Source organism: Marmota flaviventris, chromosome 3, assembly GCF_047511675.1.
Source record: "Marmota flaviventris isolate mMarFla1 chromosome 3, mMarFla1.hap1, whole genome shotgun sequence".
Lineage (NCBI taxonomy): Eukaryota > Metazoa > Chordata > Mammalia > Rodentia > Sciuridae > Marmota > Marmota flaviventris.
The window spans coordinates 109,206,506-109,230,962 of record NC_092500.1 but is presented as its reverse complement, the minus strand read 5'-3'; the positions used below and the strand labels follow the sequence as shown (position 1 = coordinate 109,230,962).

At 39.9% G+C, this 24,457-nt stretch overlaps 1 protein-coding gene across 2 annotated transcripts in view; it reads right to left on the bottom strand.

The window, feature by feature from the left end:
• Window positions 1–24,457, bottom strand: part of Fut10 (fucosyltransferase 10) — a 200,049-nt gene that overhangs the window by 104,974 nt on the left and 70,618 nt on the right. For both annotated transcript variants that reach the window (XM_071610222.1, XM_027939357.2), the window contains exon 5: window positions 14,169–15,004. In XM_071610222.1, coding sequence (XP_071466323.1) covers window positions 14,169–15,004 — 836 coding nt within the window. The remainder of the gene's footprint in view (window positions 1–14,168; window positions 15,005–24,457) is intronic.

Below are 24,457 nucleotides of genomic sequence, written 5' to 3'. Positions count from 1 at the left end.
TGGAGTTTTATTCAATCAAAATTAAATAAAATTATGTCATCTGCAAGAAAAAGATGGAACTTGGGAACATTATGTTAAGTGAAATAAGTCAAATTGAAAGGTCAACGGTTATGTGTTTTCTCTCATATGTGAAAGCTAGACAGGAAAAAGGAAAAGAAAGGTGAGGGGTCAAGAATCTCATGAAATGAAAGGGAGATCAACAGAATAGAAGAAAGGGACCAGAGGAAGGGAATAGGGGAGGGAAAGGAGAAACACTGGGGAATCTTATTGGCCAAATTATATTGTTATATTGTGTGCATGTACAAATACGTAACAAGAGATCCCGTTGTTGTGTACAAGTATAATGCACCAATAAAAATATGGAAAAAAGAGATTTGTTTGTGTTTTAACAAAAATAAACATATATACATACATGAGTTACTTAGGGTAACTCATGAGTTACAAAATATGTATACCAGACACAATAAAATACTGTCCAGAGAAATTAGAGACCTAAATACTTTGATAGATTTACATGTGTATGGATTAACTGTCTCATTGTCAATTCTCCCCAAACTGATATATAGATTCAACATAATGGCAATAAAAATGCCACCAAGATTTTTGTAGAAATTGACAAAATGTATCTAAAATTTTTGTGGAAATCAAAAGACCCAAAATTGTGAAAATAATTTTTAGAAAGAACAAAGTTGGAAGACTTTTCAAAAGGATCTTTCAAAAAGCTTTTCATAAAGACTTTTCGTCAAGCTAGAGTAATTAAGATAGGTGGTCCTGGCATAAATACAGACATATTGATAAGCCCAGAAATTAACACAAAAATATATGGACAATTGATTACTGAAAAAGAAGCCAAGGTCATTCAATCAGTAAAGTATAACATTTCCAGCAAATTATTCTGCTACAAATGGATATCCAAATAAATGAATCTCAACTCTTGCCTCATTCTGCATTATAAAAATTTATTCTAAGTGGGTCATAGCATAAATGAAAAAGTTAAAACTATAAAATTTCTAGAAAAAAACAGAAACAATTCTTAGTGAATCTGGGCTAAACAAAGATTTTTCTACGCAGAACACAAAATGAATGAAAAAAGAAGCATAGGTTGGGCTTCATCAAAATTTAAAACTTCACACTTCAAAAGACACTATAAGAAAAGAAAAAGGGGGAAAGATGGCGGCGAGGGGAGTGCATTGCCCCCGTGTGCTGCTTCACTGTGTGGGAGTATGACAAGTCAGGACGGCTAAAGGCTATCTTGTTAGGAATTTCCAGCAATAGTGGGGTGCTCCGGAACCTGGAGGAAGGATTTCCATCGCACGAGGATCGGCTACGGGGACTCAAACGCGAGAGGTTTGTCGCACGGAGGGTAACACTGCTTATTCAGCAAATCGCCCCGCGGCTAGAGTCTGCAGAGCTCGCTGGGATAGAGACGCAGGGTTACAGCGCTGCAGTTTCTGCCAGCCGCGCAAGCACCGTACTCAGGGCTGAATTCTGGGTTCGAGACGGGGGAAGGAAGCAGTCCATCTCGGTTCTCCACACCGGTCAGACCACAGAGGAGGCCAGCAGCCACCATGTTGGTAAACTGACGTCACCATCCCTGTTTTCGACTGACCGCAGCTCATTCAGCCATAGATCAGGTAATTTCAGGCTGCAATTCGCCTGCGGCTTGCAGACAGATTGCTAGGGTTCAGCGCCTGGGTGCTTCTTAGAACATGATCGTATCGGAGTGAACACCGAGCGCGGGGCGGCCGAGTTCCGGCTCCCGGAACCGTCCCGGAACCGCCCTGGCCCAGGGCTGCTGAGCCTGCGGAGGCTGCATCTTGGACCCTGCTCCTATCAGAGCATACAACAAGCACTAAGCAGCCGAATTCCGGCTCCCGGAACTGAGCCCGCGGGGACTGCTTCTTGGAGCTTACACTTATAGGAGCTTACACCGAGCACGGAGCGGCCGAGTTCCGGCTCCCGGAACTTCCCTGGCCCGGGGCTAGGAGCCCGCGGAAACTGCTTCTCGGTCAGGGTCCTGCTGAGGGCCGGTCAGGACTCACCCGGTGCTTTGGTTGCCCGGCAAGGGGAACGAAATGCTGCCATTCGCATAGGATACCAACATGGCAGAGATCTGATGTCTGCAGAAAGCGGCGGAGGAGAGAACTTCATCACTACCAGCGGTGACATAAGCAGTTGGTCTCCTGGTAGGGGGGGTGAGGCACAGTCACCCGAGTCTCCTCAATTTGTCGTCGAGCCAGAGGGGAGGAGCCGGGCCGCCGCCAGCGCCCGGAGCAGGCCCAGCGGCTCGCCAGCGTGGTGACCGCATGACCCCAATTGGAGAGGGGGCGGAGCAGAGCCGCCACCCGCACCTGCAAGGTGGGCAGACCCGCGACCCAGTGGTACATGGGCGTGGTAGGAGGGGCAGGGCAGAGCCGCCATTCGCGCTGGCAAGGTAAACAGACCTGTGGCAGCCTGGCGGGTCAGGCCCAGTGGCCTGCCAGTGTGGTACACACGTCACCCCAACTGGAGTAGGGGCAGAGCAGATCCTTCTCCCACGCCCGGATCAGGCTCTGCCGGTGTGGTGGTCACGTGACCCCAATTGGAGTGGGGGGGGAGCGGAACCGCCACCCGTGCCCGCAGGGTGAGCAGACCAGTGATCAACCTGCAGATCAGGCCCAGGGGTCCGCAGGCGTGGTAGGAGGGGCAGGGCAGATCCGCCGCCCGCGCCTCCAAGGTAGGCAGACCTACAACAGACCGGCGGATCAGGCCCAGGAGCCTGCCGGCGTGGTACAAACACCACCCTAATTGGAGTAGTGGCAGAGCAGAGTCGCCGCCCGTGCCAGGAACAGGCCCAGCGTCCTGCAGGCGGGGTAGTCACGACACCCCAATTGGAGTAGGGGCAGAGCAGAGCCTCCACCCGTGCCCGAAAGGTGGGCAGATCTGCGACCGACCAGCGGGACAGGCCCAGTGGCCTGCCGGTACGACAGACACGTCACCCCATTTGGAGTAGGGGCAGAGTAGAGCCGCCTCCCGCGCCTGCAGGGTAGGCAAACCTGCAACCAACCGGCGGATCAGGCCCGGTGGCCTGCTGGCGTGGTACACTCGTCACCCCAATTGGAGTAGGGGCAGAACAGAGCCGCCGCCAGCTCCCAGAACAGGCCCAGTGACCTCCCGTCGTGGTAGCCAAGACACCCCAATTGGAATAAGGAGAGAGCAGAGCTGCCGCCCGCACCTGCAGGAAAGATACGCAAGCAGTATGAAAAGACAAGGAAAGAAAGGACCACAAGCAATGCAGGTCAACGCAACTTTAGAAGAGGTAACAGCTGCAGCAGATGGAATGTCAGATAAAGAATTCAGGATATACATGCTTCAGATGATCTGGAGTATCAAGGAAGACATTAAACAGCAAAATCAGACAATGAAAGATCACTTCGACAACGAATTACGCAAACAAATCCAGGAAGCAAAGGATCAACTATACAGGGAGATAGAGGTTATAAAAAACAAACAAACAGAAATCCTAGAAATGCAGGAAGCAATAAACCAACTTAAAAACTCAATGGAGAATACTACCAGCAGAGTAGAACACTTAGAAGATAGAACATCAGACAATGAAGACAAAGTATTTCAACTGGAAAAGAACATAGACAGCTCAGCAAGACTGTTAAGAAACCATGAGCAGAACATCCAAGAAATATGGGATAACATTAAGAGACCAAACTTAAGAGTCATTGGGATACAGGAAGGTACAGAGCTCCAAACCAAAGGAATGAGAAGTCTATTCAATGAAATAATACAAGAAAACTTCCCAGACTTGAAGAATGAGACAGAATCCCAAATCCTAGAAGCCTACAGGACGCCGAATGTGCAAAATCATAAGAGATCCACACCTAGACACATTATAATGAAGATGCCCAACATACAGAATAAGGAGAGAATTTTAAAAGCTACAAGAGAAAGGAAGCAGATTTCATTTAGGGGTAAGCCAATCAGGATAACAGCTGATCTTTCAACACAGACTCTGAAAGCTAGAAGATCCTGGAATAACATATTTCAAACACTGAAAGAAAATGGGTTCCAACCAAGAATTGTGTATCCAGCGAAATTAAGCTTCAGGATGGAGGATGAAATTAAAACCTTCCACGATAAACAAAAGTTTAAAGAATTCGCAGCTAGAAACCATCTCTTCAAAACATCCTCGACAAAGCATTACAGGAAGAGGAAATGGAAAATAACAATGAAAACCAACAGTGGGAGGTAGGACAGTAAAGGGGGGGGGAATAATCAAAGAGGAAAACAAACCATGTTTAGTAACAGAAATAAACAAATATGGCTGGAAGAACAACCCATATCTCAATAATAACCCTAAATGTTAATGGCTTAAACTCACCAATTAAGAGACACAGGCTAGTAGAATGGATCACAAAACAAGACCCAACAATATGCTGCCTACAGGAGACGCATTTGATATGAAAAGACTTACATAGGCTGAAGGTGAAAGGTTGGGAAAAATCATATCACTCATATGGACTTCGGAAACAAGCAGGAGTGTCCATACTCATATCAAATAAAATAGATTTCAAGCCAAAGTTAATCAAAAGAGATAAAGAGGGACACTACATACTGCTTAAGGGAACCATACACCAACAAGACATAACAATCATAAATATTTATGCCCCAAACAATGGTGCAGCTATGTTCGTCAAACAAACTCTTCTCAAGTTCAAGAGTCTAATAGACCACCATACCATAATCATGGGAGACTTCAACACACCTCTCTCGCCACTGGACAGATCTTCCAAACAAAAGTTGAATAAGGAAACTATAGAACTCAATAACACTATTAATAACCTAGACCTAATGGACATATATAGAATATACCACCCAACATCAAGCAGTTACACTTTTTTCTCAGCAGCACATGGATCCTTCTCAAAAATAGATCATATATTATGTCACAGGGCAACTCTTAGACAATATAAAGGAGTAGAGATAATACCATGCATCTTATCTGATCATAATGGAATGAAACTGAAAATCAACGATAAAAGAAGGAAGGAAAAAGCATACATCACTTGGAGAATGAACAATAGGTTACTGAATGATCAATGGGTTATAGAAGACATCAAGAAGGAAATTAAAAAATTCTTAGAGATAAATGAAAACACAGACACAACATATCGGAATCTATGGGACACATTGAAAGCAGTTCTAAGAGGAAAATTCATTGCTTGGAGTTCATTCCTTAAAAAAAGAAAAAACCAACAAATAAATGATCTCATACTTCATCTCAAAATCCTTGAAAAAGAAGAGCAAAACAACAGCAAAAGAAGTAGAAGGCAAGAAATAATTAAAATCAGAGCTGAAATTAATGAAATCGAAACAAAAGAAACAATTGAAAAAATTGACAAAACTAAAAGTTGGTTCTTTGAAAAAATAAACAAAATCGACAGACCCTTAGCGATGCTAGCGAAGAGAAGAAGAGAGAGAACTCAAATTACTAGCATACGGGATGAAAAAGGCAATATCACAACAGACACTTCAGAAATACAGAAGATAATCAAAAACTATTTTGAATCCTTATACTCCAACAAATTAGAAGATAGTGAAGGCATAGATAAATTTCTTAAGTCATATGATCTGCCCAGATTGAGTCAGGAGGATATAGAAAACCTAAACAGACCAATATCAATTGAGGAAATAGAAGAAACCATAAAAAAACTACCAACTAAGAAAAGCCCAGGTCCAGATGGGTATACAGCAGAATTTTACAAAACCTTTAAAGAAGAACTAATACCAATACTTTTCAAGCTACTTCAGGAAATAGAAAAGGAGGGAGAACTTCCAAATTCATTCTATGAGGCCAACATCACCCTGATACCTAAACCAGACAAAGACACTTCAAAGAAAGAAAACTACAGACCAATATCTCTAATGAACCTAGATGCAAAAATCCTCAATAAAATTCTGGCGAATCGGATACAAAAACATATCAAAAAAATTGTACACCATGATCAAGTAGGATTCATCCCAGGGATGCAAGGCTGGTTCAATATACGGAAATCAATAAATGTTATTCACCACATCAATAGACTTAAAAATAAGAACCATATGATCATCTCGATAGATGCGGAAAAAGCATTTGACAAAGTACAGCATCCCTTTATGTTCAAAACTCTAGAAAAACTAGGGATAACAGGAACATACCTCAATATTGTAAAAGCAATCTACGCTAAGCCTCAGGCTAGCATCATTCTGAATGGAGAAAAACTGAAGGCATTCCCTCTAAAATCTGGAACTAGACAGGGATGCCCTCTCTCTCCACTTCTGTTCAACATAGTTCTCGAAACACTGGCCAGAGCAATTAGACAGACGAAAGAAATTAAAGGCATAAAAATAGGAAAAGAAGAACTTAAATTATCACTATTTGCAGATGATATGATTCTATACCTAGCAGACCCAAAAGGCTCTACAAAGAAACTATTAGAGCTAATAAATGAATTCAGCAAAGTGGCAGGATATAAAATCAACACGCATAAATCAAAGGCATTCCTGTATATCAGCGACAAATCCTCTGAAATGGAAATGAGGACAACCACTCCATTCAAAATATCTTCAAAAAAAATAAAATACTTGGGAATCAACCTAACAAAAGAGGTGAAAGACTTATACAATGAAAACTACAGAACCCTAAAGAGAGAAATAGAAGAAGATCTTAGAAGATGGAAAAATATACCCTGTTCATGGATAGGCAGAACTAACATCATCAAAATGGCGATATTACCAAAAGTTCTCTATAGGTTTAATGCAATGCCAATCAAAATCCCAATGGCATTTCTTGTAGAAATAGAGAAAGCAATCATGAAATTCATATGGAATAATAAAAGACCCAGAATAGCAAAAACAATGCTAAGCAGGAAGTGTGAATCAGGCGGTATAGCGATACCAGACTTCAAACTATACTACAGAGCAATAGTAACAAAAACAGCATGGTACTGGTACCAAAACAGGCGGGTGGACCAATGGTACAGAATAGAGGACACAGAAACCAATCCACAAAACTACAACTATCTTATATTTGATAAAGGGTCTAAAAGCATGCAATGGAGGAAGGATAGCATCTTCAACAAATGGTGCTGGGAAAACTGGAAATCCATATGCAACAAAATGAAACTGAATCCCTTTCTCTCGCCATGCACAAAAGTGAATTCAAAATGGATCAAGGAGCTTGATATCAAATCAGAGACACGGCGTCTGATAGAAGAAAAAGTTGGCTACGATCTACATACTGTGGGGTCGGGCTCCAAATTCCTCAATAGGACACCCATAGCACAAAAGTTAATAACTAGAATCAACAAATGGGACTTACTCAAACTAAAAAGTTTTTTCTCAGCAAAAGAAACAATAAGAGAGGTAAATAGGGAGCCTACACCCTGGGAACAAATCTTTACTCCTCACAACTCAGATAGAGCCCTAATATCCAGAGTATACAAAGAACTCAAAAAATTAGACAATAAGAGAACAAACAACCCAATCAACAAATGGGCCAAGGACCTGAACAGACACTTCTCAGAGGAGGACATACAGTCAATCAACAAGTACATGAAAAAATGCTCAACATCTCTAGCTGTCAGAGAAATGCAAATCAAAACCACCCTAAGATACCATCTCACTCCAGTAAGATTGGCAGCCATTAGGAAGTCAAACAACAACAAGTGCTGGCGAGGATGTGGGGAAAAGGGTACACTTGTACATTGCTGGTGGGACTGCAGATTGGTGCAGCCAATTTGGAAAGCAGTATGGAGATTTCTTGGAAAGCTGGGAATGGAGCCACCATTTGACCCAGCTATTCCCCTTCTTGGTCTATTCCCTAAAGACCTAAAAAGAGCATGCTACAGGGACACTGCTACATCGATGTTCATAGCAGCACAGTTCACAATAGCAAGACTGTGGAACCAACCTAGATGCCCTCCAATAGACGAATGGATAAAAAAAATGTGGCATTTATACACAATGGAGTATTACTCTGCATTAAAAAATGACAAAATCATAGAATTTACAGGGAAATGGATGGCATTAGAGCAGATTATTCTAAGTGAAGCTAGCCAATCCCTAAAAAACAAATGCCAAATGTCTTCTTTGATATAAGGAGAGTAACTAAGAACAGTGTAGGGACGAAGAACAGGAGAAGAAGATTAACATTTAACAGGGATGAGAGGTGGGAGGGAAAGGGAGAGAGAAGGGAAATTGCATGGTAATGGAAGGAGACCCTCAGGGTTATACAGTGGAGGAGGTAGAGAGAGAGGAGGGGAGGGGAGGGGAGAGGTGGGGAGGGGGGAGGGGGGAGGATGGGAAAGGCAGCGGAGCACAACAGACACTAGTATGGCAATTTGTAAATCAATGGATGTGTAACTGATGTGATTCTGCAATCTGTGTATGGGGTGAAGGTGGGAGTTCATAACCCACTTGAATCAAAGTGTGGAATATGATATGTCAAGAAATTTGTAATGTTTTGAACAACCCACAATAAAAATTAAAAAAAAAAAAAAAAGAAACAATAAGAGAGGTAAATAGGGAGCCTACACCCTGGGAACAAATCTTTACTCCTCACACTTCAGATAGAGCCCTAATATCCAGAGTATACAAAGAACTCAAAAAATTAGACAATAAGAAAACAAACAACCCAATCAACAAATGGGCCAAGGACCTGAACAGACACTTCTCAGAGGAGGACATACAGTCAATCAACAAGTACATGAAAAAATGCTCAACATCTCTAGCTGTCAGAGAAATGCAAATCAAAACCACCCTAAGATACCATCTCACTCCAGTAAGATTGGCAGCCATTAGGAAGTCAAACAACAACAAGTGCTGGCGAGGATGTGGGGAAAAGGGTACACTTGTACATTGCTGGTGGGACTGCAGATTGGTGCAGCCAATTTGGAAAGCAGTATGGAGATTTCTTGGAAAGCTGGGAATGGAGCCACCATTTGACCCAGCTATTCCCCTTCTTGGTCTATTCCCTAAAGACCTAGAAAGAGCATGCTACAGGGACACTGCTACATCGATGTTCATAGCAGCACAGTTCACAATAGCAAGACTGTGGAACCAACCTAGATGCCCTTCAATAGACGAATGGATAAAAAAAATGTGGCATTTATACACAATGGAGTATTACTCTGCATTAAAAAATGACAAAATCATAGAATTTACAGGGAAATGGATGGCATTAGAGCAGATTATGCTAAGTGAAGCTAGCCAATCCCTAAAAAACAAATGCCAAATGTCTTCTTTGATATAAGGAGAGTAACTAAGAACAGTGTAGGGACGAAGAACAGGAGAAGAAGATTAACATTTAACAGGGATGAGAGGTGGGAGGGAAAGGGAGAGAGAAGGGAAATTGCATGGTAATGGAAGGAGACCCTCAGGGTTATACAGTGGAGGAGGTAGAGAGAGAGGAGGGGAGGGGAGGGGAGAGGTGGGGAGGGGGGAGGGCGGAGGATGGGAAAGGCAGTGGAGCACAACAGACACTAGTATGGCAATTTGTAAATCAATGGATGTGTAACTGATGTGACTCTGCAATCTGTGTATGGGGTGAAGGTGGGAGTTCATAACCCACTTGAATCAAAGTGTGGAATATGATATGTCAAGAAATTTGTAATGTTTTGAACAACCCACAATAAAAAATTAAAAAAAAAAAAAAAAAAGAAAGAAAAGAAAAAGATGGACTGGGGTTGTGGCTCAGTGGTGGACTGCTCGCCTAGCATGCATGAGGCACTGGGTTCAATCCTCAGCACCACGTAAATATAAAATAAAGATATTGTATCCACCTAAAACTAAAAAATAAATATTCTTTTTAAAAAAGAAAAAAATGAAAAGGCAATCTACAGGCTGGAATAAAACACAGCACTTGTAACCTTATAATTAAAAATCATTCTGTATTAGAAATATGTAAAGACTTCTTAAAATTCAATAATAACAACACACACAACCAAATGTTTTAAAAGCAAGGATAAGTCTTAGGATACCCCGTCAAAGATCTCCATAGCAAACAAGCAATTGAAAATGTTCAATAAAGCCAAGCACAGTGGTGCACCCCTGTAATCCCAGTGGCTCAGGAGGCTGAGGCAGAAAAATCACAATTTCAAAGTCAGTTTCAGCAACTTAGTGAGGCACTTAGCAACTCAGCGAGACTCTGTCTCTAATAAAATATTTTAAAAGGGTTGGGGTTGTGGCTCAGTGGTTAAGCACACCGGGTTCAAACCCCAATACCAAAAAAAAAAAAATCGTCAATATCATCAGTCATTAAAGACATATAAATTAACCCCAGTGAGATACCATTATGTACCCACTAAAAAGTCAGAAATTGAAAGTCTGACTGAACCAGGTGGAACTCTCAAAAAATGCTGGTGAGAATGTGGGACAAAAAGAAAGTGGAAACCAATCTGGGAGTTTCTCTAAATGTTAAATATACATCTACCATACAGCCTAGCCATTATAGTCCTAGATATTTACAGAAAAGAACTGAAAACATATGTCTTAAACATCCATGCTGTTAGAGCATATGTATGAATGTTCATAGCACCTTTATTTATACAGCTAAAAACTAGAAACAACTCAAATGTCTACCAACAGGTAAACAAATAAGTAAATGTTGGTAGGTCCTTACTTCAGAAATTGAGTATGGTCCCCCATGATCCCTGTGTCCTGGTATTAACACCTGTGTAATCTCCTATCCTTGGCTCTTACTCTATTTAGCTGCTGTAACAAAACAGGGTGGCTGGGAAGTATAAGACCAAGGCACCAGAAATTTTGTTGTCTAGGATGAGCCTTCTTCTTGGTTCACAGATGGCCATCTGTGTATCTTTGCTGTATCCTTCAAGGCAAGAGACCCACTCATGAGGGCTCCACATTCATGCTCTAATTATTTCCTGAAGGCCCCACCTACAAACGTAATCACATTTTGAGGGTCAGGGTCTCAACATATGAATTTGGGGTAGATATGATCACGCAACATACAGCATCTTAAGTGATTCCTTCTTACTTGTTTCTACTCTATAAAATAGAGCAAAGGTAATGTTATTACAAATATATGATTATGTACATGAGAGTACACTGGTCTTTCTGGAGTCTCTGGCTTCCTTGCTGGCTTTGAGGAATAAGCAGCCATGTTGCAGAAGCTCACATGGCAAGGAACTGTGGGTGGCCTCTAGGAGCTGAGAGCAGCCTCCAACTTTCTATCAGCAAGAAACCAAGGTCTCAAACTAAGTCTCAAGAAACTGAATCTGCTGCCAGGTGCAGTGGCGCATGCCTGTAATCCCAGTGGCTTGGGAGGCTGAGATAGGAGAATCGTGAGTTCAAAGGCAGCCTCAGCAACTGTGAAGCGCTAAGCAACTCAGTGAGACCCTGTCTCTAAATAAAATACAAAATAGGGCTGGGGATGTGGCACAGTGGTCAAGTGCCCTTGAGTTCAATCCCCAGTGCCAGAAAAAGAAAATTTTTTTAATTAAAAAAAAAAAAACTGAATTTGCTAAAAGGCACAAGTTAAGAAACAAATACCCAGATGAGAATACAGCCCTGAATGACACCTTGATTGGAGACTTGTACAGAACCCAGCTATGCCATGACCAGAATCCTGATCCACAGAAACTGAGATGACATATGTTGTTTTACACCACAAGATTTGTTATACTACAAGATTCTGTATATGGGAGGTTAAGAAGAGGAGAAGCAAAGTAAAGGAATGGGAAATGCATATGATATTGTAACAGTACTTTATACCTCTAAACATAACAATTCAAACTATTATTTACTACAAGATAAAAATCATCAAGAAAGGAAATCAAACTGTCTTTTAGCTCTTCTTTGGCTGAAAGACAAAAAAAAATGAAGAAACTTACACTTAAGTAGTTTGAGTCATGCCACATGTAAACTATAACAAATATTATAAAATAAAGGCAAATGAAAGCAACTGGTCTAGTATCCTTTAATGTACTTTAATGGCATGTTTGTTCCACTTTTCACTAATGAGGATAATTGCTTTTTAGAAATGTAACTAATTCACTGAAATGTAAGCAAAGGCTTCTAAGCACCTTTGCTGACCACCTCTCTGGAATAAGAGCTATCTCTTCTGTTCGTCCTCAGTAAGTCCAAAGCGAAGGATATTCAATTGTGCCACCTTGGGCAATCTGAAATACCACAATCAGCTGTTTTTCCATTAGAAAGGCACGAATGTATGTAATCTCCTATAACTTTTTATTTACCAGTATCATCATATCCCCTCTTCTGGTGCCCAATAATCATTCCTAGAAGGCTTCTCTGAGGCAGGGAAACAGTCAGGATTTGCACAGTTCTTGCAGTTTTCTGTGAATGTAATCCACAAGATAGTCTAAGCAAATCTTCACCTTCCGAAATTTCATTATCTGACTTTATATTTTGAGAATTACATAATTGGTATAGCATGGGACAATTAATGTGTGACTATTCTGGTGTACTTATGTAGCTGTGTGTGTGTGTGTGTGTGTGTGTGTGTCTGTGTGTCTGTGTCTGTGTGTCTGTGTGTGTGTGTGGTGTATCTTATTTTTTCCTGTGCTGTAACCCTATAAATTACACATAAAGGAAATCATCAGAAAGCAGGATACAATACTTAATTCTTAGTGTTCCTGTTACTGACCAAGATACATAACATAAAATAAATGATTTTATGAGTTAAAATGTATTTCATAAGGCCAGACAAAAGAATGTGTGTTTTATCACACACACACACATACAACAATACACAGATTTAGTATGTGAAATTCCCTGTATAGTATACACACAATACAGAAAAATAATCTTACACACTGTTCAGGTTTTGTCTCACCTGAAATTAATATGATGGTCAAAATAAACATTTAAATATTTAACAAAAATTGTTTGCCTTCAGAGAATTTAGATAAGACATTATGTATAGATGGGAATCAGGCAAGAGGATGATGGATGATAAGCAACTGGTATGTGTGAGCCATCTCATTTCTTCGAAGTTTCATGAGAAGTTAAATCTCATCCTTCTATTTCTTTCAACAAACTTCATTTTAACAAATACAGTTATGTATAACCATTCACATTGTAAATAAGTAAACAAATGGCAAGAAACTTAAATACATTACTAAGAACTTTACAATAATTTTTAAAAAAACGAAGACTTTCAAGAATTATCTCCATCACTATTTGAATAGTCTCTCTACATATGGGTTGAGCATCCCTAACCCAAAAATCTAAAATCTGAAATACTCCAAAATCTAAAGTGTTTTTTTTTAACACCAACACAATGTTCACAACTTTTCATATTTTGGAATATTTCAGATTTTGGATTTTTAGATTAAAGATGTTCAACTGGTAAAGTCTATGTAAACATTTCAAAACCTGAAAAACTCCAAAATCTGAAATACTTCTGGTCCCAAGCACTTCAGATAAAAGATACTCAATCTGTATTAAGATATATGTGTGCCCAAAAGAAAAAAAGCAAGAATGGGGTTCAGGAAATGAAAATGAGTTTCAGGATGGCAGACTGGGGACCGTGAATTAAAGGGTCTGGCAGAAATCACCATAATCCTTCGTCATAGTATCAATGAAAAGGTGAAAGGATCAATATGTGGCTGATATGCAGAACTTATTTTTTCATTTTTACACTGGAATTAAACCCAGGGATACTTTACCACTGAGCTAAATCCTCACCTCTTTTTTAGTATGAGAAAAGGTCTCTCTAAGTTGCTGAGGCTGGCCTCAAACTTGTAATTCTCCTGCCTCACTTCCAAAGTCACTAGGATTATAGGTGTGTGACACTGTACTTGCCATTTTTTTTTTAAGGCTTTTTCCCTCCTTCTGGAGGCCCCAGCATCTGCAATACAGGGGTCTTCCAGAAGAAAATTGAAGGACTTCAGGAAAAAAGACATGACTTGTTTGTTTTTGTTTCATTTTGTTTTGCTTCATTTGAGTTGGTTTCTAAGGACATGACTTGTAAACTTCATACCAATCCCAAAGATATTAATGAAATATTCAACCTTTTTAAAGATCTCAGCCTCCTGCTAGGAATGAAGAACAGTGATGGGCAGCAGCCACAGAAAGAAGGGCAGCACATTGAGAAATGGCAGAGATCCTAGAAATGACCAGCCTAGCACCCCTTTGCCAGATCTTGATGCACTTACCTTTTCCTGTAGCCTAATGTTATCCCACACTTTGCTGCACACCATACACTCAAATGCATCGATGTAATTGTCCTGATTGATGTCTTGCACTCCCCACTTCCTTTCCCTGAGAGTGGCCAGAAGCCGCTGATTAGAGATCTCACCCTTCAGCTTCCAATCTACATAGGCCTCATACAATCTGTCATCGTAATCCAGTTGTCTGATGTAACTCGCCAGTTCTCTGGGGTGAGAAAATTCTGATACAAGAATAGCACTTCTGTTACTTGGAAGCCAGTCTGCAATGCTGGGGGATCCGTAATAGACAGGGACAACCCCCAGTTTCAGTGGTCTCCAGAACTTCTCGGTGATGTAGTCATCACAAACTGCATTCTCAAAAGCAAGGATAAACTTATACTGTGCAATAATCCTATAAAAGCCATCGGCATCCATGGAGGCTGGATTTTTCAGCTGCTGAGGGAGATCTTTGTTTCGTAAACACTCACCATAGGAATCAACCTCAATGTAGGTCATCAGCTCACGAACATAGCTGTCCCTGTCTGATGGTGGGTCACAGTCTGACTGTACGTACACCAGTGGAGCAAGTCGTTTCCTTAGGTTGTTTTTGGACTGCAAAGGAACCAAGTATTGGAGTGACTTCAGGACGTCCACACCCTCCAGGTATTGGGTAGTCAGTGGCAAGTGGGAATGCCGGCTGAAGGTGGCAGTGTAATTGAACAAGGTGATAACTGGTTTATGAAAGAGCTTATAATTGTTTTTTGGGGACTCTTCATGAAAAAGGGCCCAGTCATGATGGGCTTTCCGAGGCAGAGGTAAGCTCTCTATGTTAAAGTCAGTACCTAGGAAAAGAAAAGAAAATGTTAACTAGTATGCCCAAAAGAATCTTGGTATCTATGGTTAAGACGAGAATTCAGAGTCTGAGGCTATAAATAAGGAGTATGTTACACTGTCACTGTAAAATGCATGGCAGTCAATCATCAAGAATTTCACCCCCAAAACTGCATAAGGACAGGATTGTCAAGTAGAAGGAATATCCTTCTCATTCTGTGAAAAAGGAAATGAGAGTAATGTCTGGTCAGATGCTAAAGGAGAATTTATTCCACTGCCTCCTGCAATTCAGTTTCCATTGGAGCGGTGTTGTCCATGGGAGGGCAGAAGAAATAAAGAGATCAAGATAGACAGTTCTTTAAAAAGAAAAAGCAAGAGAAAGGAAGCCTAAAAGGAAAAAGCAACCAGGATGGCTGATTGATTAATTGGGGTGAGGGTGGGGGAGGCAGTGAAATCATGCAAAAGTAGCCAGAAGAAATATACAGGATAGATTTTTTTTAATCCAAAATGATCGATTTCAACAAAGTGCAGTTAATCAATCTTAGTCAAAATGGTAGACAGAGGCTTTTAAAGACAAAAGAGCTGATAATAGCACTATGTTACAGACTGTTGCGGGTGGACATGAATTAACAAGCACATCAAGAAATAAAGAGGCCTAACAGGATTATAATTAGGAATGATTCTAGCTTCCACAGGATTAATTGGAAAACCTTTGAAACATGATAATGTGGAGGCAGAAGTGATGGATGTGGGAAGCAATTGTTTCCTGACTGTGTGGGTGGAGATCCACTCAGGAAGAACTTATTTCTATGACTAAGGAGGAAGAATTAAGACATTATCACAATAAGTAACGTGGAATTTCTGAATGATCCTGACACATGATTTTGTGGGTTCTGATTTGAAATTTTAAAAATAAATGTAAGGAAATGGAAAAAAAAATCTGTCTTCCAGCACCTGCAGTGAAGGATAGGAGGGGAAGATCAGCAAATAAATAAATACAGCAGAAAAAAAAAAAAAAAAAAAAACATTCTCTGGTAAAGCTCATAAAAGTCATTTATTTAATGCCGGTCAGTGCACACTGTCTCAAATAAATATAAACTCTTTGGTGACAAAAACACATCCAATGAGAAATCAATTATCAAGAAAAGCTTTTAAAAAATTAAAGGTTAGATAAGATTATGGCAGAGGAAGCACACTCATCTCTGGGAAATTGCTTTTAAAAATGCCTCTGTCATCAGAGTAATGAGTGACATGTAAACATGGGTATATATGTTTATTTGGCATTTGCTATATTTGACTTTCAGCATCAAAAAGAATACTCACCCACACCTCAAAAATGTAATGGCATACAGAATTGGATAGCTGGCAAAAGTTAATAATCATTAGGGCAGAGAAACAGGAAGACATGAAAGAGAATTTGAGACAAAAGGCAATTCATTGCACTGAAGTAGCTGCTGCTCAGAAAGGGTCTAGGCTGGTCAGTGGTCAATGATGGGAACCGGAACCCATAAAATTGAGTTAGAACATAAAGTTTCCACCTACAGCATAACAGAAACCAAGGTCATTTACCAGCAGAGAAAGTACAAAGTGCAATTCATAGGAATCAGAGACAGGAATAGAAGTTGTAAGATTAGAGGCTGAAGGGGATACAATTAAAACAAAGGAGATCCAGGATTAAGCAGGAGAATCAGTCACAGGTGTTTTGAATGAGCGACTTTAACACCTCTGGCTGTCTGCTGCTAACTGCTAGGAGGCATATGGTGATTCTTAATTTGGCTCACTGTGGGTACACCAAAACAAAGATCCAAGTTGGTGAGCAGGGAAGCAGAGAGACAAGACATACTCCAGTGCTTCAGAGTTCCATCTCTGTTCATCTACATCAGCAAAGTGCAGGAACTAAAAATGGCCATGTCAAGACTCTTTTGTGGGCACTGTGTAGGTCTACTCAGGTTGTGCAGGTGATGGGACTTGTGGGACTTGAAAGCTGCACAGTTATAATGAGGCTGTCACTCATGGTAACTGCAGGTTTATAGGTCCATTATGCCTCTAGCCAAGCAGCTATTAGAATCTTGACATTGGAAAAAAGGAGAGAAGAGAATGGGGTCCCCCCACATGCAATCTAGAGTAGCAAAACATACTGCAGAATCTAAGCAGGAAATATTTATATACACGTATTGAGAAGCAACACACCTTAAAAATAAAGTGTGAAGTTCTCATACCCATCTGATAGTCAACTCAACTCTGAATCCTGTTGAGTTTGCAAGTTGGTGATATCTTCAATAGTGGGGGATGTCTCTTTAATAGTTAAAGGGGTCTATCTTTCCAGGAATATTTTCCAGGTTTTTATTTTTAAAGATCATTCCCTGAGATAACACACACAAAACAATCTACCCCCTGCCCATTGCACATATACTATCACATTGAAAATGGGTTTGTGTCAGATTGTTTCAAACTAAAACTTTCTGTCAGTTTGCACTGTAAACTCATCTCTTGATACCAAAATTATAACCACAACAAACCTAACCTACTGCACTAGCCTACAAAATGAGTGTCAATGTTGGGCAATTTCTAAAAGGTGTTGGATGTGGCTCATGAAACAATTAAGTCATTCAAATCTCCTTACCTCCAGAGGAATACCAACTATAACAAGAATTGGAACTCAGGTGTTTAAAGAAATGGAAAGCCACCCACCTATGTAAATCCAGAAAATATGACTAAGTTACATGTAACTGGCTCACTAGTTTAGACAGTCATCTTTGCTGCCTCTTAACATTTAAAAACTTTAGATTTAGACTTTTATTTTTCTGGGTTATTCTGTGTTTACTGAATACTGACAAATTTATTTGTTCCTTTAAACAACAGCTGACAAATAGAACTTAGGCACTAAAGTGCACTGTAAAGGGAATTACAACTTAGAATACAAATGGAATGAAATTAAGGCTAGGAAATGATGCCAGATTGCTGACTATGAAGGCTGAATTTAAAATAGCAATAAGCAGAGGAGTAACATACATTACAGGATGTGTTTATGTGCCCCCTCCTTCTGTAGGGGCACGCTTGATTCTTTCATTATCCCCACACAGACTGGGAAAAACAGAAGGCAACACATATGATTCACCCCACTTATTAACAGAGTGTGAATCACTTATCCAGAGCTACAAATCCCAGGTGGGGCCAAAATTTCAGACTGGCCAATAACAAAGGACCCCAGGGATCAGTGGCCCTGCTATGATATTCATTCTGTGAATGAATGACTGACTCTGGCACTCTCAAGTATGCCCCCAAAATACCCACCACCAGTTTTTAGCATACTAAAAATGTGGAAATCACATTCTGTTCTAGAAGATGGCATGTCTTAACATGGAACAGAGAAGTGGTCTCATATACTGTCCTCACAAGTAATTTATTTTAGAAAAGAATCCTCATCATAAAGTTTTACAATCATACATCCTATAAAGTGTGGTCCCATCAAAAATTCCAATAAGAAAACTTTTGAGAAAAAGTAATGCAGAGAAAAGGGCTGCCTTGTGTATTATCTAGCAATTGCAGAGTTCACTGCTATTTTTAAAGTCTTCAGCATGAATTTTCTTGACTTATCCACACAACTCCATCAAATTATTTATTTTCTCCAAGGTTCTAAGTATTAACTAAAAATCTAAAAGAATGATTTTGGTAAAAAGGAAAAGTTCTTATTACCAGACTTCTGCAGATTTCCTGGCTCCAGCCAACTCAAAGGATTTTGACAGGCCACTTGATTCAAAGAGCTCTCACACTAATTTCTAAGCCCATGTTCCTCCCTCTTCTCCCATTGTTTCTCTTTGAGAGTCCTCTTGCCTTCCCCTTAATCAATTCTATATCATTCAACCTTCTCTCAATTGCACTTGTACATTAGGCAGGTATGTTCTACCTCTGGGCGTGGAAATTTCTTTAGCCCCCTTATGAAGTCTGTGCTATAGGCCAGTCAATAAATTTGCAGCCCCCTTCCTAACATATGCAGAGCCTGAAGCAAGAGTATAAATAGAGTCCTATGTACAATATGCCTAAAATACTTAAAAGCCATAAATCAATCTAACAAGCTGCTAGAAATAAAATATTTGTTTTATCCTTCCACCACTGCACATACACCTTTATGGTGAAAGTATTATATGTATATGTGAGTGCAAACGTGTGTAAAGCTGTAGCCCACAATGAATAATTGTGCATAACATATATTAAAAATTAACATCCCTCTGATCTCCTATCTCTCCTCTAGTGATCTTCCTTCCTTATTTTTTTAACTGGGGGGAGGAGGAAGGGAAAGGGAAAGTGCTGGGGATTAAAGTGGAGAAAATTATATTATATGCATTTATGAATATGTCAAAATGAACCCCACTAATATATATATATATATATATATATATATATATATATATATAGTAATAACATAAAAATTTTACAACATTTTTGCCAAAGATGATGGTTGTCTTTGGGGCTTGGCTTGGAGTGAAGAGATGAAAAGGGAAAGAGTTCTTCCTTGCTGACTCACCCTGACCTGATCCCTCGAATCTTCTCTTCCTTTCACTCAGGGTCACTACAGCTCAAACTCCCCTCACTGTCCAGACGCCTGAGGAAGTTCATGAGTATGTTGCCTCTGAGGTTTCTCCTCTGTTGAAAGAATCCCCACAGATAACCTCTGTCCCATCCCTGCTGTCAACTGTCTTTCAAGTTCCTCAAAGGAACCTACATCTAGAAAACCAGATACAAATCTAAAGCTCTCAGACCTCTCAGAGTTCTAAGCCAGAATATGATGATGCCTGGCCCCCTTCTTCTTGCACCCAAGCCGTGGCCCACACTATGAGGGATGAGTCTCTGCATATAAATATGGATACTCCAACCTACAAGTCCAAGTTCCATCCCAGCAAGACTCCCTCCTTGACCCGAGTATAGTCAGACTCCTCTGAAGCCCCTTTGAACTTGGCCTGCTGAGCTCAGCTTTCACAAAGAATCTCCACCTTTGATATCTGATCAAGGTCCTCATTCCCTATACAGCATGTCTAAGCCCTTGGCCTGCCTTTAGCCATTTACCATACACTCGCCTCCCTCACTCTGCTGCTTGACCATAAATTCCCAACTGTCTCTGTCGTATTCAGAGTTATATTGAAGTCTCTCTCCCCTACTGCAGTAGCACAAATACAATTTCTGTTTTTAACAAGTATCTGGTGCAAAACTTTTCTCTTATAGTCCACACCTTTGCTGTCACCCTTGGCCAACCATCAGGGGTGTGTACTAGCAGCCCAGTTTTCTCTTGAGAGAATAAACTAGGCAAAAGGCCCCTGCAAGTTCTGGAAGTAGACTCCAGGTTTTTGTGGAAGGGAATTTTGGGGTCCTGGTGTTTGCATGTGATATCCTCCCCTGAGGATGGGGTATAGGCTCTCTGTCTACAAGAGGACATAGAACTTTGGCTCATGGACACCTTGTCCTGTGTGAAGGGGCACAACTGAAGGAAGCCGGACTAGACACTCCTGGCCAAGTTTATAGGTTCCATTGTCTCATATTAGTTGTCAATCATCTTTCCCAAGCACAGCTGTAATTCATGCACTGAACTATACAGGGCTGATGTACATTAGTGATTCCTTAAGTCACGAGCACAAATTCTGCTTTAAAATCTCTCAGCAACTACATGCAATATGATCGGACAGAAAAAGGGGCAGCAAGGACAATTATTTACCTTTAGTGCATTTTCCCAAATTATTTCTTTTCAGTGAGCTAAAATTTATTTATTCTATTCTAAAGTACTCTGTTTTAACTAAATCCTTTATTTGGAAAATTACCTAGAGTTTCAATCAGACACCTACAAGGCTACTAGAAATGTCCCCTTGTATATTCCATAGACAAGCATAAATAATTACCATGACTAAACCTGTCATCTTTCTCCCAAATGTGGCCTTTCTCTGTTTTCTTTTTCTCCCTTGTCAAATCACCAAAGATGATTTGAACCTCTTAGAATAAACTGGGTGCTCCTCCTCTGAGCATCTCTCTTCCTTTGTTTTCCCCAATGAAAACATACCTCAATTGCACAGAATTATCCTTTAACAAAGCAAGTATAAATCTATATAAACTCTTGCCAATGTACCTCTTCTTACTACCAACACATTACCCCAGAACATAATTTAGGAGTTGCCATTTAGAGACAATGCCCCAGAGATCTGAGTAATCCCTTAAACCTTTACATACTGGAACAACACTACATGCAGTCAAACTTGTTTCTTAAATTCATATTTTTCAATGACTTGAAATATAACAATTATAAATTCCTATGAGGGATAAAACATCATGTACATGAAAGAATTTTCTCTTTTTAAAAAAGTCTCACTGAGCACAGTGTGTCACACATCCATAATCCCAACTGCTTAGGAAGGTGAGGCAGGAGGATTACAAATTCAAAGCCAGCCTCAGCAATTTAGCAAGGCCCTAAGCAACTTAGCAAGAATTTGTCTCAAAAATGAGATGTAAAAAAAGGGGTTAGGGATGTGGCTCTGTGGTTAAGTACCTTTGGGTCAACCCCTGATACTCAAAAAAAAAAAAAAAAGAATTCTTCTGCCAAAATGGATCAAGATTTTATAAAAATACATCACGAAAGCAAAGAATTTAAAGCAGAGACCGTCTTTCTGGTGGTGGAGAATAATTTTTCCCAAGTATACCTATGTCCTCCAACACACTTTCTTTCAGGATTTCAAACACTAGGCCTAGTATTACAATGGTTTTTGCCCAAGATTATAGCACTGTCAGGTAAATCTAGGTTCACAAAAGACTACAAAGTGACCTCTGATCTTTTTTTCTAACAGGAGTCTGTACTAGCCATTAGCTTTTCAGTTGCTCAGCTCCATTTCTACCTTCCTGCGCTATACTCTGTATTTTAGGGGCCCAAGACCCAGAAAACTTCATTTCTCAAGTTCCCTGGACAACTGACTCATAATTAGGTTCTGCCAATGGGGGACTGGGAGGAGGGCAGAAGAGAGAAGGAATTTTCAACGCAGACCCCTGAGACCCAGCCAGACTGCACACCTGGAGAAGTTCCTTTACCTGTGCTTCTTTAGCCCAGGGACACTAGGGTTTTCTTGTATCCCCACATTTGCCTAACATTCTCCTACCTTCTTTTGTTCCACCAGCCCTTCAACAAGATCCCATTTAAAAAAAAAACAAAAAAAAAAAAACCTACTGTTTGAAATATCTAGAATTATTTCTGTTTTCCTATCAGAACATGTATAATACAGAGACCCATTGCAAAAGCTTGAGACTTCTTATGGCAACTAATGAGTCCAAGTTTTCTTGCTCTCCGGATCTTTGATTTTTTTCTAAAAATTCTGTTTTGTTTTGTTTTGTTTATGATTCTGTCCCCTTGTTATTACCATCCCAGGTTTCTGTTTTCTTCTCAGAGAATCACCTTTCTGTTTATGTCTCTTAGTCCATCTGGTGAGAACATGGAAATAGAATAATGAAATCTTTCTATTTAAGAATGAAAAATATAAAATCAGAAAACTAGACTCCTTTTAAGAAAGGAACTATCAAACTACTTGAAAACAAAAAACATTCTTCATTCAGGTATGGTGTCACAAACTCCTCCTCTGAGCTATGATATAAAATATACAGAATATTAAGACCCGGGTAGCTACAATTAATAATCAGGTGGAGTAGGTCTCCAGGGCTTAAGCACATGCCACATTTTATCACAAATTACAAATCCTCTCCATTGTTTCTTGACAATGTCAAAAAGAGATGAGGACATTTTTGTTCGTAAAAGATTTTATTACAAAAGTTTTAAGCCATACAAAATGAAAATTTCCATGCCCATAAGATGTTAAAGCTTGTTAAACAATTTCCAAAATATAACTATTGTAGGAGACAGCGATAGCTCATAAATTACACCTATTTTAAGTCCCCTCAGTTAAACTAAATTCACAGTGACTCTCTTGAGTTTTTCTCATTTCCTGCCTTGGATTAAACCATTTGTTTCACAAACCTCGAACAACTTCTAGTGTTTGAGATAACTATTAAAAGTGCTACCTCCCTGTTACTGCTGTCCACAGTAAGCTGAAAGCAAATTACTTCTGACAGGTTCTAAATCCAAGCACAAAACCAATTCACTCTCTTTCAACAATTATAAAAAGTGAGAATAGGTGTTGTGAAGAAGACAAAAAAAAGTTCAAAACAGAGCAGGGGGTGACAGCTTGCGGTGCAGCCTGAGGCACTGCCCTCCACAAAGAAAAATAGCAGCTGAGATGGCAGTTAAGAGACTGGCAAAGCCAGTACAGAGAGTCCCATAATGTTCCACTCAACACCAATAAGAAACCTCAGGACAAAACTGCTTAACCCTGAGGAGGATTGGGGAGTATCTCTCAAAGCATGTGAAAAAAAATTATTTCTAATTATTAAAAGCCACATGCATGATTCTACATATCACATTCTGGTTACTTGATTGCAGTCAATATATCTGGAGACAAGAGACCATACTACTAATTAAGAGATGCTCAGCCATTACTAAAAAGCATAATGGTACTGAGTCCTACTATTTGAAAAACATTAAGCTGGAAACTCTGAAGCTTCAAAGATGAGCAAAATAAGCCCCAAGGGATCTTATGATTATGAATGTAAATGTTAAACCATTAGCTCGAACTCGAACTAAAATAACATGCATGCATGTAGTGTGGCAGGAAAAAGAAAGGAGTAATTATTTTTGACTAGGTAGAGTTTGTGAATTAGTAATTCATAGAAGTACATAGAAAAGTACATAGAAAACCTAGCAATCAAAAAAAGAAGGCTTAATTTTTAACAAAAGACAAACAAGAAGATAATCACTGTATTATCTGGTTCATTTATGAGTATCATTTGCACAGTCATCATAACCTAAAGAGTTGATATTGATCTTTCAAGCACCGTAATATAAAAGGAGGGCAGAATACAGGAAGGTTGAATGTGCATGTTGAAAAAACAGGGTAAATGAGTGAATGATCATAATCCAACACAGAACCAATAGATAATGCTTAATACTAGTAATTTCAACATGTTACTTAGAGGTCCAGTGACAGTAACCAAAACAGATTGCTGGGCTAGGGATACAGCTCAGTGCTAGAGCACTAGCCTAACACGGGCAAGCTCCCAGGTTCATCCCCAACACTGAAAAGAAAAAAAAAAAGTCAGATAAAAGACTTGAAAGGTGATAATCATTCCCTGATGGGGAATGCATAAGATTGAAACTTGACCCCTATCTCTCACCCTGTACAAAAATCAACTCTAAATGGATCAAAGATCTTAATGTAAGACCTGAAACAGCTACTGGAAAACAGGGAAAACACTTCAAAATACTGGTACAAGTAATGATTTTCTGGAGAGGACTCCAAAAGCACAGAAAATGAAAACAAAAATTGACAAAGTGGATTACATCAAATTAAAAAGCCTCTGCACAGCAAAGGAAAGAACAGAGTGTA